Source organism: Palaemon carinicauda, chromosome 4, assembly GCF_036898095.1.
Source record: "Palaemon carinicauda isolate YSFRI2023 chromosome 4, ASM3689809v2, whole genome shotgun sequence".
Lineage (NCBI taxonomy): Eukaryota > Metazoa > Arthropoda > Malacostraca > Decapoda > Palaemonidae > Palaemon > Palaemon carinicauda.
Genome location: NC_090728.1, coordinates 191,598,241 through 191,615,484, shown reverse-complemented (window position 1 = coordinate 191,615,484; position 17,244 = coordinate 191,598,241). Strand labels below are relative to the sequence as shown.

Genomic DNA, 17,244 nt, shown 5'->3' with positions numbered 1-17,244 from the left:
AATCGAGACTTCTATAGCGCTGCTACATGCAGGCTGTTACTTAATGGAGTACAAGAGGGAGGGGCAGGTTCTGTGCAACGCTCGGTCTGTACGCACGAGAGACCATCCCGTCCCCGTACTCCACCCCTAAGCACTTCCAACCTCCGCAGATTCACGCACACCTCACAAACTCCACCCTCCCTACCTTCCAGATAGAACACGCCCCCTTTTCACTTACAGTTTGCAGCTACTTTTTATATATCGTCACCTTTCAGTAGACAGTCCATTAGTTCTCGCTGTTTCACGGCAGCCCTTCTCAATGGGCGTGCAGAACGTCCTTGTGCGTTCGTCTGCTCTGTTTCATTTTCATTTTCACTTCTTACACTAACCGCATAGTTCTCACCTTCCTCGTCGTTGTCGTCCGTTCCTGTGGCTGGTTGTTGAGTTGCCGTAGCTGTTGCCATACCCTGGTCGTTCCCAGACGTCTCCGCTGTCCCTGGCATTCCGGCTGTCGATCTGTACGCACCCTCTTTTCCGTCATCGCCGTCGTCTCCTTCATGGTCATCCTCAGAGGGGGCTATTTCTAGGGGAACCAGGTGGCTGACAGCTCGCAGCGATTCGACACCCTCAAACAACACTTTCGCCGAGCGTACGACTCCGTTGTCGTCAGGATACGTCTCCACGACACGTCCCAGTGGCCAAGTCGCTCTCTTCTTATTGTCCTGCTTCACTAGCACGATGTCTCCGGGGTGCAGCTTGGAGGGTTCCCCGGGCCGACTGTCGTGCCGGGCCCTCAAGGCACTCAAGTATTCCTTTCTCCAGCGTTCCCTAAAGGCTTTGAGCGAATCTGTCAATCTTACGTAACGATCACGTAGCTTCCGAGAGGTGAAGGTTGCGTTCAGATGGTCGTCCGGTAAGATGGGGGCCATGAGGTGGACTTGGTGTCCTCTTATCAAATGGGAGGGGGTGAGGACTTCATCCTCGCGCTCGTCACCGCTGTACATGAGCGGTCGATTATTCACCACTGCTTCTGCTTCTTTCACGAGGGTTAGCACGTGGGCGTCCGGCAGGTACTTCTTTCCGAGGGCTATCTGGAGGGTCCGTTTCGTTACTCCTATCAAACGCTCGAAGAACCCACCTTTCCAAGGTGCACGGGGCGTCTGAAACCGCCACTTTATGCCAGTTTTCCTCAGGAACTGCTGGACTTCATCCTCTTCATAAAGTCCCTGCAGGAGGTGGCTGGCAGCCTTGAAGGTTTGATGGTTATCGGACATGATGAGCTGTGGGGCACCGTGGGTGGCGCTAAACCGTCTAAGTGCCAACACGAATTCTTCTGCTTCCAAAGAGGGACAGAAGTCAAGGTACACGGCTCTGCTGGCCATGCAAGTTACGATAAGTATATACCCTGGCCGTGTTTCCGTGTGTATAGCTGCTGTGTGGTCCACTCCGACCGCCGTGAACGGTTTCATGAGGGTGATCCTTTCCTTTGGCAGGGGGGGTGGTGGTGGCTGTCTCGTTAGAGGCTGGAAGGCCAGCTTGCATTCAGGGCATTGCCGCACGGTTCGCTTCGCAATGGAACGTAGACCCGCCACCCAACATTTCTGTCGAAAGATACCTATTAGAGTATTCACCCCACAATGCAAATGTAATTGATGTAAATAATTTAGATACATCCTAACCAAATGCCCTTTGGCTGGCAAGAGAATTAAATGATCAGTTTCTCCTACATGGGACACTCGTCCCCTGGTGCAGATGAGATTATCTACCAAAACTAAATTCAATTGTCTAGCAAAATTAGCAACTTCACGAGGGGGTCTGACTCCGCCCTCTAAGTAGGCATAAACAGTAGGCAAATAATGTTTTTGCTCTAATTTTACAACAATACTGAACGGATGCCGTTCTATCTTAGCAAACTTTAAAACTAGTCTGGCTACTCGTAACAAGAATTGGAACCCTACTTCCCTCTTCAGGACGTCCCAAATCTCGCCTGGGGGGGTAGGACACATCTCCTCCCTCAACTCCTGCACCGCCGCTACTACGTGAGTTTGATGTAGTAAATCTTCCTCCTCGCAAGGAACAGGCCTTCCCGTGGTCCTGAGAAATTCTGGACCGTTCCTCCACAGGGGGTTAGCTTGCAATTGTTGAGCCGTTGCGCCTCGGGATAGGATATCGGCAGGGTTCTGCTGACTAGGGACATGGTTCAGACTGAAACTACAAACCTGCTGAATAAAATTAATTTCCGCCACTCTGTTAGAAACAAACACATTTTTATTAGACCTGGCATCGGGCGATGCTACCCATGCCAATGTTACCTTACTGTCGGTCCACATTACTATTTCCCGTGGCTCGATCAGATCCTTGAGCGTTCTTGCTAGTCTGCTGCCTAACAACAAGGCCAGCAACTCTAGCTTAGGGATCGTCAGCTTGCTCATCCCTTTCGGAGTGATCCGGGTTTTACTTGTTACCAGACTTACCCGATTGCGTTCGTCCCTAGTATATGCTACTGCTCCATATGCCTTACTGCTGGCATCGGTGAACACATGAAGTTGTAAGCCTTTTTTTCCTATTGATCTTTGAAAGGTGATGTCGCTCACCGCTTTCAAATCATTCAACAATTCACTTGCCTCTTTAGCCCTCTCTTTTGCTAAAACATCATCCCAACCTACATTATCCTCCCATAGTTGTTGAAGGAAAAGCTTTCCCCTTACAAATAATGGGCTTATCAAACCTATCGGATCATATATGGAGACTAATAGGGAAAGTACCCTACGCTTCGTGGGCACCCATCCCTCCCCCAACTCACAGATCCTTTTGCTTTCTTTCACACACAATCTGTCCACGTCCCGGGCCCATCGCAGCCCGAGCACGTTCACACTCACAGGCTCATTCCACTGTCTCTCGCTATCGAAGGCCAAGTGATTGCTGGCCCACCCTTCTAAGGGCATACCCGCCCTTTTTAAGATGTTATGAACAGACTCATGCTCTTGCCTCATATGTTCTATATCTTCAAACGTGGCCAGATAATTATCAACATAAAAAGATTTTACTAAATCTGGGCGCCCTTCCTCTTTAAAATGACAATTTAATATTTGCTGTAGCAAAAATGGACTAGCTGTGATGCCGAACACCACGACTCTAAAGGCGAAGGTAAGCGCTCGACCAGCTGCCTTGCGCCACAGAAATCGTGTGTATTTGGCATCACGAGGATCTAACAAAACACGATGGAATGCTTTACTTATGTCGGCTAACATGGCATATCGATTCAACCTAAACCTTATAATTAAACTATATGCTACTTCTACCAAATTGGGCCCAGGCAAAAGACATTCATTCAAGGACTTGCAACCTTGTGACTTGGCAGAGGCATTGAACACGATTCTAAGGGGGGTGGTACGGCTGTCTTTCTTAACACCGAAGTGTGGCATGTAATAACCTTCCACTACGGGATTTTTCACTTCAGATATAAAACCTGCTTCGAGATACTTATCTATCACTCCCTGATATTGTTCAAGATATTCCCTATCCTTTCTGAATTTTGTCTGCAACGACTCCAACTGCGCCATAGCGTTACGATAATTTGTTTCTGGCCTAGCATCCGATGCGAATGGTAGGCTAACCTGATATCCCTCAGATTTTCGTACAACGCTTTGCGATACCTTTCGCACGGCCTCGGCCTCGCGAACAGTGTATTGCTCAGATGGGGCGATACCAACACGGTCTAATCGCCACCACTCATCTACATCATACAGATATGGCTCGTCCGTGATTCTGCACACTCTCAACGTTCTTACTTGTTCGACCCTTTCCCCTTGGAACAGCCACTGTGGCACCTTCCCGTACGGGGACATACCATTATGCGTTAAGAAAAGATTTATCCCATCTACTTTTTCTACACCTATGACAAAATAGCTAAAATAATCAGCCCCAACTAATATGTGAACGTTCTTCATGGTATCTGATTGGTTTGCTGGATCGGCTAACGTGACTCCCTTAGTCAACAGATGCTGTCTGACTTTAACATAACCCACGTTATGTATCGGGACGTCCACGTGTTCGTGTGCCACCAATTTCATACGCACGATTCTTTTCCCCATTTCAACCCTGCAACTTACTACATCGTATTGGCCGCTTATTTCCTCTGAACCAAACGGAGCTATATTCAAGGATACTCTTCCTACCACCGGTAGGCCTAATTGACGGGCAATTTTTGCAGAGATGAAGCTCCTCTGGCTTCCTGAGTCGAGAAATAGGCGGACTCGCTTACTACCTTGCCTCTGTTGAATACCTGCCATGGCTGTTGGCAAGATAGTGCATGGGAGGTCCACATCAGACCTCTGCGCGATCTTTGCGCTCGTGCACGGCTTAGATTCTACTTTTACCTTAGACGGACGGGGGGCATTTTGGTTCTGTGCAGGCGTCGCATTTACTACGGGGCGGGACGTTGTTGATTGACTATTACTATGTCTAGGGATTGATTGCGGTCTACCCGCGTCGCAAATTGCAGTGTGGTGCTTAGCATTACAGTTTCTACAGGAATTTGATACGGGACATTTATCGCTACGATGGCCTGATTTCGTGCAATTGAAACAAAGACCCCTTTTTAGTAAAATGCGACGTCTAGCAGCTACGTCTGTCACTTGGCGACATCCGTGAGGCGGGTGCCGTTCGCTACAAAATGGGCAGGAATTTTGGTGGATGGGATGGGTTTTCGGTCTTACACTACTGTCTGGTCTTTTGTCACTCTCAAGACTGGCGCCTCTCTGCAATGCATCGTCTTCTAACATTCTTACTATGAAATCTATTGCCTCAAAAAACTCGTCCAACGTATAGTCGCATTTCCTCAAATGCTCTACCACCTTGCGGTATAGTTTTCCCTCTGACAATTTTTGATTAATGAGGCTCATGACCATGCCCTGGCCTAAGTCATTGGTACTAAGTCTTTTGATTTGCTCAATAATGATAGTTAACTCAAAACGGAACCTTTTTAATTCTACTGGGTTTAGTGACGGCACAAAGATGTTTGCTAACTTGCGGTGCAGAATCACGAGCGTTTGGTGCACGTTGCCATACTGCTTATCTAATAAATCTAATGCCACACTATAGTTCGCGGCGGTTACACTCAGAGATTTGATAATCCGGAGCGGCTCTTTGATCCAACGTCCCCAACCGAAGTAAGTCTCTTCTAATTGTTCTCTCTCCCCACGCCTATTGTACCCAGGTCGGTTTCCGTGTAGGTTTTGATAGTTATAGTAATGTTTTTTATCTGTTGATATTTAGTTGATCCTTGTGCCAGGGGATCATTGGTATTGTGTAAAGCACGTCTAGGGGTCTCGACAAGGGTTTTATCGAGGTAACTTTATGAATACTTAATTAATTTGTTGTTATTTTGAGTCCGAAGTGGACATAGTTTTTTTTCAGTCACATGTTCTCGAATGTAAAGTAAAGTTTAATTTTTCATGTTTTCTACGTATTAGATTATTTTTGTAATAAAATTTGTTAAAGATGCCCATATTCTAATTAATCACCTGATGGTTTTGAGTAGCTCGTCCTTCAGACTTTGTGATCGGCCCAGTACATCGGGCTCCTTTGAATAAACCGGTGATAAATCGCCACATTTGGTCCTTCGAACCGGATCACAAGTGCTTCCCAGAGCCGGACGGAACTAATTGGAGTATGAGTTTTAGAGTAGCGTTGATAGGGCACAGCCAACTCCCACCAAATCTACCTCAATGTTCGGGTAACGAGATAGAAATCTACCGCAGGCCGGGGGGCCTAGTCCACCATTTCTTGAACGATCAGTTGGAATTCTGGGACAAGAGGTACGATTTGGTTATTCTGTATCTAGGAGGGAACGACCTGGCTAGTGAACATCCCAAAACTGTGTGGGACAATTTGAAGGTCCTCATTGAGCGGTTGAGGAACTTAGCGGGGAGCATTGCAATTTGTGACGCAGAGGTTAGGGAATATCTGCCCGATAACCGTTTTTCAATTGATCCAACAGAGTACATGAGAAAAGTAAAAAATTTCAATGCCAGAATTAAGAAGTATTGTTCAAAGAGGCTTCAGTACGGTGTGAGTCACCTGCCCATGAATACCAGAGCCTACCGCGAGGGTAGAGTAAGAGACAGGGTACATTTTGACGAGTCAATTCGCAACGCTTTCCTCAACCGGCTAATGAGGTTGATTAGGAGGGAGAGGGAGAGAAGTAACAATTAAAAAAGTTCATCTACGTCTCGATGTGCGATCACCCCGTGGGTCAGTTTTTTTGAGTCCCTACTTAACGTAAAATTACCTTTTTTTCCTTGACTTGCCAAACCCCCTAAAACGTAAAGTAAAATTAAACAAGATGGCGGTGGCCACGATCGTTCATATCGAGGCGTCGATGGGCCTATTGGAGGATTTACTAAGCGAAACGCAAAGGGCACTGATAGAGACCTACTCCGAGTCCGTTTACCAGAATTTGGTAACGGAGTTGCAGGCAGAGGTCCGACAGCTTAAAGAGTTGTACAAAAACCAGAGAGTTAAATTAGAGTCTAGTATCGAAGCCCGAATTAGGCATATGTTAGGTGAAGCGACACGCGCTTCCACACTATTGTACAATAGAATAGATAAGGTGAAAGGCCCTTCAACGGGGAATGTTGCCCTCCCCAGGTTGAAGCCGCTGCCTCTCCCCACGTTTGAAGGGGAAGTGCAAGAGTACGCATCGTACCGTGAATTATTCACGATCCACGTGGATCGAAGAGCGGATTTAGACGAAGTGTCTAAATTCACGTATTTATTGGGGACGTTGGGCAAAGAGCCGCTCCGGATTATCAAATCTCTGAGTGTAACCGCCGCGAACTATAGTGTGGCATTAGATTTATTAGATAAGCAGTATGGCAACGTGCACCAAACGCTCGTGATTCTGCACCGCAAGTTAGCAAACATCTTTGTGCCGTCACTAAACCCAGTAGAATTAAAAAGGTTCCGTTTTGAGTTAACTATCATTATTGAGCAAATCAAAAGACTTAGTACCAATGACTTAGGCCAGGGCATGGTCATGAGCCTCATTAATCAAAAATTGTCAGAGGGAAAACTATACCGCAAGGTGGTAGAGCATTTGAGGAAATGCGACTATACGTTGGACGAGTTTTTTGAGGCAATAGATTTCATAGTAAGAATGTTAGAAGACGATGCATTGCAGAGAGGCGACAGTCTTGAGAGTGACAAAAGACCAGACAGTAGTGTAAGACCGAAAACCCATCCCATCCACCAAAATTCCTGCCCATTTTGTAGCGAACGGCACCCGCCTCACGGATGTCGCCAAGTGACAGACGTAGCTGCTAGACGTCGCATTTTACTAAAAAGGGGTCTTTGTTTCAATTGCACGAAATCAGGCCATCGTAGCGATAAATGTCCCGTATCAAATTCCTGTAGAAACTGTAATGCTAAGCACCACACTGCAATTTGCGACGCGGGTAGACCGCAATCAATCCCTAGACATAGTAATAGTCAATCAACAACGTCCCGCCCCGTAGTAAATGCGACGCCTGCACAGAACCAAAATGCCCCCCGTCCGTCTAAGGTAAAAGTAGAATCTAAGCCGTGCACGAGCGCAAAGATCGCGCAGAGGTCTGATGTGGACCTCCCATGCACTATCTTGCCAACAGCCATGGCAGGTATTCAACAGAGGCAAGGTAGTAAGCGAGTCCGCCTATTTCTCGACTCAGGAAGCCAGAGGAGCTTCATCTCTGCAAAAATTGCCCGTCAATTAGGCCTACCGGTGGTAGGAAGAGTATCCTTGAATATAGCTCCGTTTGGTTCAGAGGAAATAAGCGGCCAATACGATGTAGTAAGTTGCAGGGTTGAAATGGGGAAAAGAATCGTGCGTATGAAATTGGTGGCACACGAACACGTGGACGTCCCGATACATAACGTGGGTTATGTTAAAGTCAGACAGCATCTGTTGACTAAGGGAGTCACGTTAGCCGATCCAGCAAACCAATCAGATACCATGAAGAACGTTCACATATTAGTTGGGGCTGATTATTTTAGCTATTTTGTCATAGGTGTAGAAAAAGTAGATGGGATAAATCTTTTCTTAACGCATAATGGTATGTCCCCGTACGGGAAGGTGCCACAGTGGCTGTTCCAAGGGGAAAGGGTCGAACAAGTAAGAACGTTGAGAGTGTGCAGAATCACGGACGAGCCATATCTGTATGATGTAGATGAGTGGTGGCGATTAGACCGTGTTGGTATCGCCCCATCTGAGCAATACACTGTTCGCGAGGCCGAGGCCGTGCGAAAGGTATCGCAAAGCGTTGTACGAAAATCTGAGGGATATCAGGTTAGCCTACCATTCGCATCGGATGCTAGGCCAGAAACAAATTATCGTAACGCTATGGCGCAGTTGGAGTCGTTGCAGACAAAATTCAGAAAGGATAGGGAATATCTTGAACAATATCAGGGAGTGATAGATAAGTATCTCGAAGCAGGTTTTATATCTGAAGTGAAAAATCCCGTAGTGGAAGGTTATTACATGCCACACTTCGGTGTTAAGAAAGACAGCCGTACCACCCCCCTTAGAATCGTGTTCAATGCCTCTGCCAAGTCACAAGGTTGCAAGTCCTTGAATGAATGTCTTTTGCCTGGGCCCAATTTGGTAGAAGTAGCATATAGTTTAATTATAAGGTTTAGGTTGAATCGATATGCCATGTTAGCCGACATAAGTAAAGCATTCCATCGTGTTTTGTTAGATCCTCGTGATGCCAAATACACACGATTTCTGTGGCGCAAGGCAGCTGGTCGAGCGCTTACCTTCGCCTTTAGAGTCGTGGTGTTCGGCATCACAGCTAGTCCATTTTTGCTACAGCAAATATTAAATTGTCATTTTAAAGAGGAAGGGCGCCCAGATTTAGTAAAATCTTTTTATGTTGATAATTATCTGGCCACGTTTGAAGATATAGAACATATGAGGCAAGAGCATGAGTCTGTTCATAACATCTTAAAAAGGGCGGGTATGCCCTTAGAAGGGTGGGCCAGCAATCACTTGGCCTTCGATAGCGAGAGACAGTGGAATGAGCCTGTGAGTGTGAACGTGCTCGGGCTGCGATGGGCCCGGGACGTGGACAGATTGTGTGTGAAAGAAAGCAAAAGGATCTGTGAGTTGGGGGAGGGATGGGTGCCCACGAAGCGTAGGGTACTTTCCCTATTAGTCTCCATATATGATCCGATAGGTTTGATAAGCCCATTATTTGTAAGGGGAAAGCTTTTCCTTCAACAACTATGGGAGGATAATGTAGGTTGGGATGATGTTTTAGCAAAAGAGAGGGCTAAAGAGGCAAGTGAATTGTTGAATGATTTGAAAGCGGTGAGCGACATCACCTTTCAAAGATCAATAGGAAAAAAAGGCTTACAACTTCATGTGTTCACCGATGCCAGCAGTAAGGCATATGGAGCAGTAGCATATACTAGGGACGAACGCAATCGGGTAAGTCTGGTAACAAGTAAAACCCGGATCACTCCGAAAGGGATGAGCAAGCTGACGATCCCTAAGCTAGAGTTGCTGGCCTTGTTGTTAGGCAGCAGACTAGCAAGAACGCTCAAGGATCTGATCGAGCCACGGGAAATAGTAATGTGGACCGACAGTAAGGTAACATTGGCATGGGTAGCATCGCCCGATGCCAGGTCTAATAAAAATGTGTTTGTTTCTAACAGAGTGGCGGAAATTAATTTTATTCAGCAGGTTTGTAGTTTCAGTCTGAACCATGTCCCTAGTCAGCAGAACCCTGCCGATATCCTATCCCGAGGCGCAACGGCTCAACAATTGCAAGCTAACCCCCTGTGGAGGAACGGTCCAGAATTTCTCAGGACCACGGGAAGGCCTGTTCCTTGCGAGGAGGAAGATTTACTACATCAAACTCACGTAGTAGCGGCGGTGCAGGAGTTGAGGGAGGAGATGTGTCCTACCCCCCCAGGTCACTGGTTCATATCCGGTTCGAAGGACCAAATGTTGTGATTTTCACCAGTTTATTATATTTGCCCGATGTTCTGGGCGGATCGCAAGGCCTTGAAGAGGCAACACTCGCCAAAACCCTCCAGGAGTTAACTAAAATACGGCGATAAAATTTACAATTTTATTACAAAAATAAACTCTGATAAAGACAAACAACATTCTTAAGCATTCACAAAACTCACTGAAAAAACAAGACTGACCCTAGTTAATGTAGCATGTGCTCTTCAAGCACAAAGTCCACACCGGACTCATTAACAAACTGAAAATAGTGCCAATTCGAATTCAATACACAACGAATCACACACCAAATATCCCTATTCTTATTTAACTTAGGATTCAGATCCCCAATCACAAGGATCTCTACACTAAACTGCGATATAAAAAAACTAAAAGTCTTGCACACAAACTTCTACTACAACCAACCTGGTACACAAGGTAGAGAGGAGAGATAACAATTAGAGGGGACTTACTTCGGTTGGGGACGTTGGATCAAAGAGGACGAGCTATTCTTGCAACCCCCGACGTCACCTTTTTGGCGCAATTTGCCTTGAACCTAAATTTCTACATTGGATTATTTCAACATGTTACAACAGAATGACTTTATTTTTCCTAATCTTAAATTACCAGCAATTGATTTTATTAGTCTCAGCGCCTTCCTACCAGGTGGTTTCCTTTTTTGGCTCTAAACGTTCACGTCTGGAACTACATTCATTCGCCCGCGAGTTTCTCCTCTCCCTCCAATTTGACGTAGTCGTAGGCGGAGTCAAATGGCGGGAATTTCGATTGATCGGGTCGAAATTCCCGACAATAAAGGTTTACTCATCTGTTTCTTCTTCATAGAAATTTGCCAAAGATATTAATCTTTGGCACCGTCGTTCAATTAGTTCATTATGCATGTTCCATAAGAATTTTCATAACTCTGACCATCCTTTACATTCAGATCTCCCTGGATGATTCTATCCTGTTCGTAATACTAGAAAGGCAGTTAATTCTAATAGCCAGGCCTTCTCCATCATGAAGCTCAATACTACACAGTATTCTAGAAGTTTTATTCCAGCTGTTACCCAGATGTGGAATGATCTTCCTAATCGGGTAGTTGAATCAGTAGAACTTCAAAAGTTCAAAGTTGCAGCAAATGATTTTATGTTGACCAGGCTGACAATGAGTCTTTTTATTGTTTATATAAGACATATCTGTTTTGACATTGTTAATAGTTTATATAGGACATAGATGATCTGTTTTGACGTTGTTACTGTTTTTAGAATAATTTATTGTTAATTCATTCTAATAATTTATTTATTTCCTTATTTCCTTTCATCACTGGGCTATTTTTCCCTATTGGAGCCCTTGGGCTTATAGCATCTTGCTTTTCCAACTAGGGTTGTAGCTTGGCTAGTAATAATACAGAATACCCCCATCAGACACCCAAAATCCCTAAATCTAGGGATAAATTCTCATATCTGGTAACATTGTGATGATTGTTTAGCTTCAAACAGTGTTACCACAACAAACTTCTCCTGACTCTTCAAATGTCTGATCTCTCATCTGTGGTCATATTTGCTAATCATACATTAGGAATACATTCCTATAATATAATTAATAATTAAGATACATTTAAAAAATATAATTATACTTTGTTTATATTTTTATATACAAAATTTTACTAATTACCTTTTCAAAATGAATATTTCTTTCGTGACTCTTCAAATGTCTGTTCTCTGGTCGTATTGCCTACAGTCTTATAATATAATTAAAAAACAATATATATTGTAAAAATATAATTATACCTTATGTTTATATTTTGATATAATAAATTTTACTTATGTTTACCAAAAGAATATTTCTTATTAGTAAAATGGTTGAGAGTCGTCAGGAATCAGGGTAGACATAAAAAGATAGATACAATTTACTGTATGTTTATATATATATATATATATATATATATATATATATATATATATATATATATATATATATATATATATATATATATATATATATATATATATATATAGTATATATATATATATATATATATATATATATATATATATATATATATATATATATATATATATATATATTCCGTAGAATATCAGATATGGATAACTATAAAAATAGAGGAAGTAGATTAAATTGGTTTTCTTAATAGCAAATAAAAGAGAAAAAGATATTAGAGTTTCGTATAAATCTATCACCACTAGGTGAGATAAAATTTCATTAGTCAGATAGATTATAGAAATAAGCATACATAAATTTAGAAAGGTGAGCATTGGTTTAAGATGTCTGTAACCTATTTAGTATATGTGGTTTATTGTTTCAATGGCGTTTCAGGCTTTCGAAATACAAATAATGCTTTTAAAAATGACTTATAGTAGTTAGGGATTAATTTGATAACAATGTAACTTCAAACACAATATTTACTGGCCACTCTATCTCTTTATAGATAGGAGCAAAGCTTCTAAGCTTATTCTTATTATTGTTTTTAAGCTTATATAACCTGAGCCTTAAATGAATTAATACCGTAATGAAATTCTCCATCTTTACTTTTATTCCATTCTACCTTGAAATTAGATAGGATAACACCTTGCTATCATGAGTTTTGGCAACCTATTGTGGTCAGTTTGGACTTCTTAAATTCTTCTTTCATACGCATTGCCCTACCTATAAATGCAGCTAGATCCTTCCTAGGATTTTTCAGCGTACCTAAATTTATGTCTACACTTATTAGCTGTCCTAATTTTGGGCATAAAAATAAATGTTCGGTAGTATCTTCTCCATCTTTGCACAGGTCACACCAATTTTCTTCAAATTTTCTCCTGATATTCGCTTTTAAATTGAGCATATTTATTCTTGTCTTCATTACAAGGGAAGCCTTATCCAGATTAATTTCTCTTTAATAAATCTTAATTTTTCCATTACTTTCTTTTTTTCTTCAATAGTTTCTTCTATTTTTTTCCACAATTCTTTTCTTGGTTTCTTTTTTTAGGGTCCTTTTCCCCCAACTTATTTCTTCAAATTCCATCCCTTATGTCGTTGTTGTTGGGGTATTAAAGCCAACACTTGTTGTTGGCACGGGCCTTTCCCAAAAAAGTCTGGTAACACTGCTATTTATTTGCGTTGTCATTCATTAAAAATTATATAGGAATTTAAGGCAACGACTCAAGGAAACACCAAAGTAAATTCGAAGTTATTTCAGAAGTGCCTCACACGTAAATGACAATTACATTTCTTTGTTTTATTATAAATAATCATATCATCTGTATTTTGAAAAATAGGCATTAATTGTTTATAGTTCCAATTTGCATGACATTATTCATGTTTCATCATAATATTGCAAACAGAAGTGATTTTATCATATCTGTAGCTTACTTTATTTATTATCCTATTTTCTTATTATTTAAACCATTTTAGTATCTTAGATCATTATTTACCATTATATAGGCAATGTTGAGTTTTCAAACCTCTAATTCTCTAACCCCAGCTGTGTGCATTGTGGTCTTATTGGGGGGTCAAACTAACCCCCCCCCCCATAAACCCTCTACTTAAACTGACCTGTTATTTCATGACCTTACTTAAAATATGTCGTAGCATATTTGACCAGCATAATTTTGGAGCCTTTGAATATCAGCGGCCAGTTCCTACCGTGTGCATAGAAAATGGAGGAGCCTTTGAAGTTTATGGGGACACGCTGAGAAAAATGGACAACAACTAACCCAAACTCCCCCCCCCCTAACCTGACCTACAAGCCGTGTCCTTACCTTCCTAATGACCTAACGGGCGGGCTAACGCCCCCCTGCGCCCCCCCCAACCACTGTCGCTATCATACAAACCCCACAAACCCAACCTAACCGAACCTAGTAGTTCCCAGGTCATAACCCTTAGCCGGGGCCAAGCCCCCGGACCCCCTTCTTGGGCTGAACTTAGAAAATATAAAATAACTTCATATTATAGTATATTGGATCATAGTAAAGCACATCTTCCCCATAAGGAAAAACCATTGGGCTAGTAATAAGAAAGATATCGCCCTGTCCCGATAAACTACATTCACCCCGAAAATGGACATCAACTAACCTAAACTTCCCCATATAACCTAACCTACAAGCCGTGTCCTTACCTACTTTCCCAAGGGGGGCGGGGGCTAACGCCCCTTAGTGACCCCCCCCCACCCCCCCACCCCCCCTTACACTGCTGTATTCTTAGTCGGCCATCATCATACATACAAGTGGCCGCCATCATACAAACGACCCGAAAGTTTAGTCGTGATAAATCTTTATCTAGATGCCGCGAACATCCAACCTTCTCTCCCTAACCTAACCAGTTCTTCATATGTTCCATTACTTGTTCATAATTAAGGGTTTCACCAAAATATAAGTGTAAAATAACAAAATAATAAATCTACAGTAGTATCTTGGGTTACGAGTTTAATTCATTCTAGCAACGAGCTTGTATCCCAAAATGCTCGTATAGTGAAATAATTTTTCCCATAAGAAACAAATTAAATTCATTCAATGCATTCCACACATCCATAAATACACACACACTAATTTTTGAAAGTTTCCTAATGGTAATTATTGATAGAAATTACAACCCCTAACATCAGAAATCAATAGAATTAATTACGTAATTAACAAATATACTGTACTCGCACTTACCTTTGAGGAAGGCTATGGCTGGTGTGAAGGAGATGAAGAGGAGAGGAGGTTACTGTTTAAAGGAGAATCTTCCTCATTGAGAACTTCTGGTAGAATATCAGGAGACCTCTCTCTTAAATGACATTCACTCTCTCTGATGAATCACTTAATTTATGCTTTTTGGACACTTGAAAGGAACCTATCTATGGATGACTGCTTTGTTATTTCTTAATAACCCTTTTACCCCCCAGGGTATTTGGAACTTTCCAACCCTTACCCCCCAGGGGTTATTTTTTTTTTCAAGCACATTTTGCAGTATATTTTTTTTTTTAAAATTGCTCTAACAGCCTTAATTTTCATCATAGAGAGGTCAGGTTGGTCTCATCTTGGAAAATGCCTGAAGTTTCTCAAAAAATTATAAAAAATATGCAAAAAAAAATGTAAATAGCATTTTTTTGCAAGGATGTACCGGTACGTCCATGGGGGTAAAGGGATGAGTTTTGTGAAACATACCAGTACAGTACGTCCTTTGGGGGTAAAAGGGATAATAGCTTGGAAATTAGATATAGCTTGGTCATTAAATGGATTCGTTGCTCTCCCAGCCAAAGCCTAATTCGGGTAAACACTTCGTGAGTGGCACAGGGGCACTACATGACTCTTGTTTCTGTGTATCGTGTCGTAGAGTCTTTCATACTTGTCCGTGAAAAATGCTCATACGACAATATTTGGTTGCATGCTGATTCAGCATTCATAGCCCAATACAAATTTTATGGAAAATCTATTCTCGTGTTCTAATTTGCTAGTATTTAAAGTTACTCGTAACCCAAGGTTTTACTGTATTGAAATCTCTAACCTATCAATGGATACTATGTCCTACCTCACCAGAATTCTTTACAAATAGCATAAGTCATTATCCTAAACTAACCTCACCCCACCTTATCAAAGTGACTTCTTCTTTTGGACCCAAAAACTCATCCTAATCTAACTTTGTGCAGGATGCTGTGTACCACTTAACCTGAACAATTTTCTCTTAAGGTGGGTTTACACGGTCGAACCATAGACAAATGTTTTAAGCGATGTTCGAACGTGTGAACGGGGTATTTGGTTGTCGAACACATTCGTCGAACGGTTAAAAAAAAGTCTGTTTTCGCCTAAATTTTGTGGGCGGAGCTTGGTTGTCCACAACCCTTATTCATTTGTGGCGGATTCCACCTCTTCGAACCGTTTGATAAGCAGGTTCAACAACCAGTTTACCAAAGGTAAACTCACCCGGCATCCAACAGTGCCTATTTCCCTGTGGCTTATACACACTGGAATCACCCTTACTCATCTTCAAACTTTCACTGTACATTACACTTCGAAAATGAAAGGTTGAAGCTCCTTAAACACAGTTGTGCCAATTATTTTTGGCTTCATATATTTTTAAATGAGATTCATACACACCCTTTTCACATGTAAGTCTTTTATGTTTAGATCTTAATTATCATTTCATTATATAAACTTTTTTTTTTTGCTAAAACCAGCCAGTCTTATACTTTGATTTGAAAATAAGCCATAAGATTTCAATAGGTTTTTTGTAGCAAAGTATGTTGAGTGGATCTGAATTCAGTATATTTTCATTATACTTAAAAACTGTAGTAAAGTCCTTAGATGTCAGATTTTCCCTAGTTTTTAATACTCTTGTGGAAGAATTTAATTGAATATGAGTTGGGAGGGTGGGCTTTGGTGGGCTTTGCCACCCTGGTAATACCAGCCGAACTCGGTTGAGTCCCTTGTCAGGCTGGAAGGAACAGAGAGGAGACGTCCCCTTTTTTGTTTCATTTGTTTGATGTCGGCTACCCCCAAAAATTGAGGGAAGTACTTGGTATATGTATGTATGTATGAGTTGCATAGAATATATAGTTACTGTATTGCAGTACATATTTGATATTTCAAACTTAGTTTTTTATGTTGCTCTATTTGCAGGATTATAGTATAGAAAATGAATAGCACAACCTTGAAACTAGCGGAACGCCTCATCCCAGCTACATATCTACAGCAAGCAGCTGAAGCTCAGTCGGTGTATGAGAAACAAATTCGCATCTTGGTTGACCAGGTTCGTAATGAAATTCTATGGATGGTTTATAATTTTGTAGGCTGTATGTTGTATAGAGGCCCTTTATGTCAATAGGCATAGGAGGAGATGATGATGATATGTTGTATTGTAGAGTACTATACAATGTAATGAAATTCTATGGATGTTTTATAATTTTGTAGGCTGTATGTTGTATAGAGGCCCTTTACGTCAATAGGCATAGGAGGAGATGATGATGATATGTTGTATTGTAGAGTACTATACAATGTAATGAAATTCTATGGATGTTTTATAATTTTGTAGGCTGTATGTTGTATAGAGGCCCTTTACGTCAATAGGCATAGGAGGAGATGATGATGATATGTTGTATTGTAGAGTACTATACAATGTAATGAAATTCTATGGATGTTTTATAATTTTGTAGGCTGTATGTTGTATAGAGGCCCTTTACGTCAATAGGCATAGGAGGAGATGATGATGATATGTTGTATTGTAGAGTACTATACAATGTAATGAAATTCTATGGATGTTTTATAATTTTGTAGGCTGTATGTTGTATAGAG

At 41.9% G+C, this 17,244-nt stretch overlaps 1 protein-coding gene across 1 annotated transcript in view; it reads left to right on the top strand.

Moving 5' to 3' along the window:
• The first annotated feature begins 13,066 nt into the window (after window positions 1-13,066).
• Window positions 13,067-17,244, top strand: part of LOC137640305 (O-phosphoseryl-tRNA(Sec) selenium transferase-like) — a 49,464-nt gene continuing 45,286 nt past the window's right edge. Inside the window, exons 1-2 of the mRNA XM_068372932.1 lie at window positions 13,067-13,185; window positions 16,573-16,702. Of these exons, the coding sequence (XP_068229033.1) occupies window positions 16,589-16,702 (114 nt within the window). The 5' untranslated portion in view covers window positions 13,067-13,185; window positions 16,573-16,588. The remainder of the gene's footprint in view (window positions 13,186-16,572; window positions 16,703-17,244) is intronic.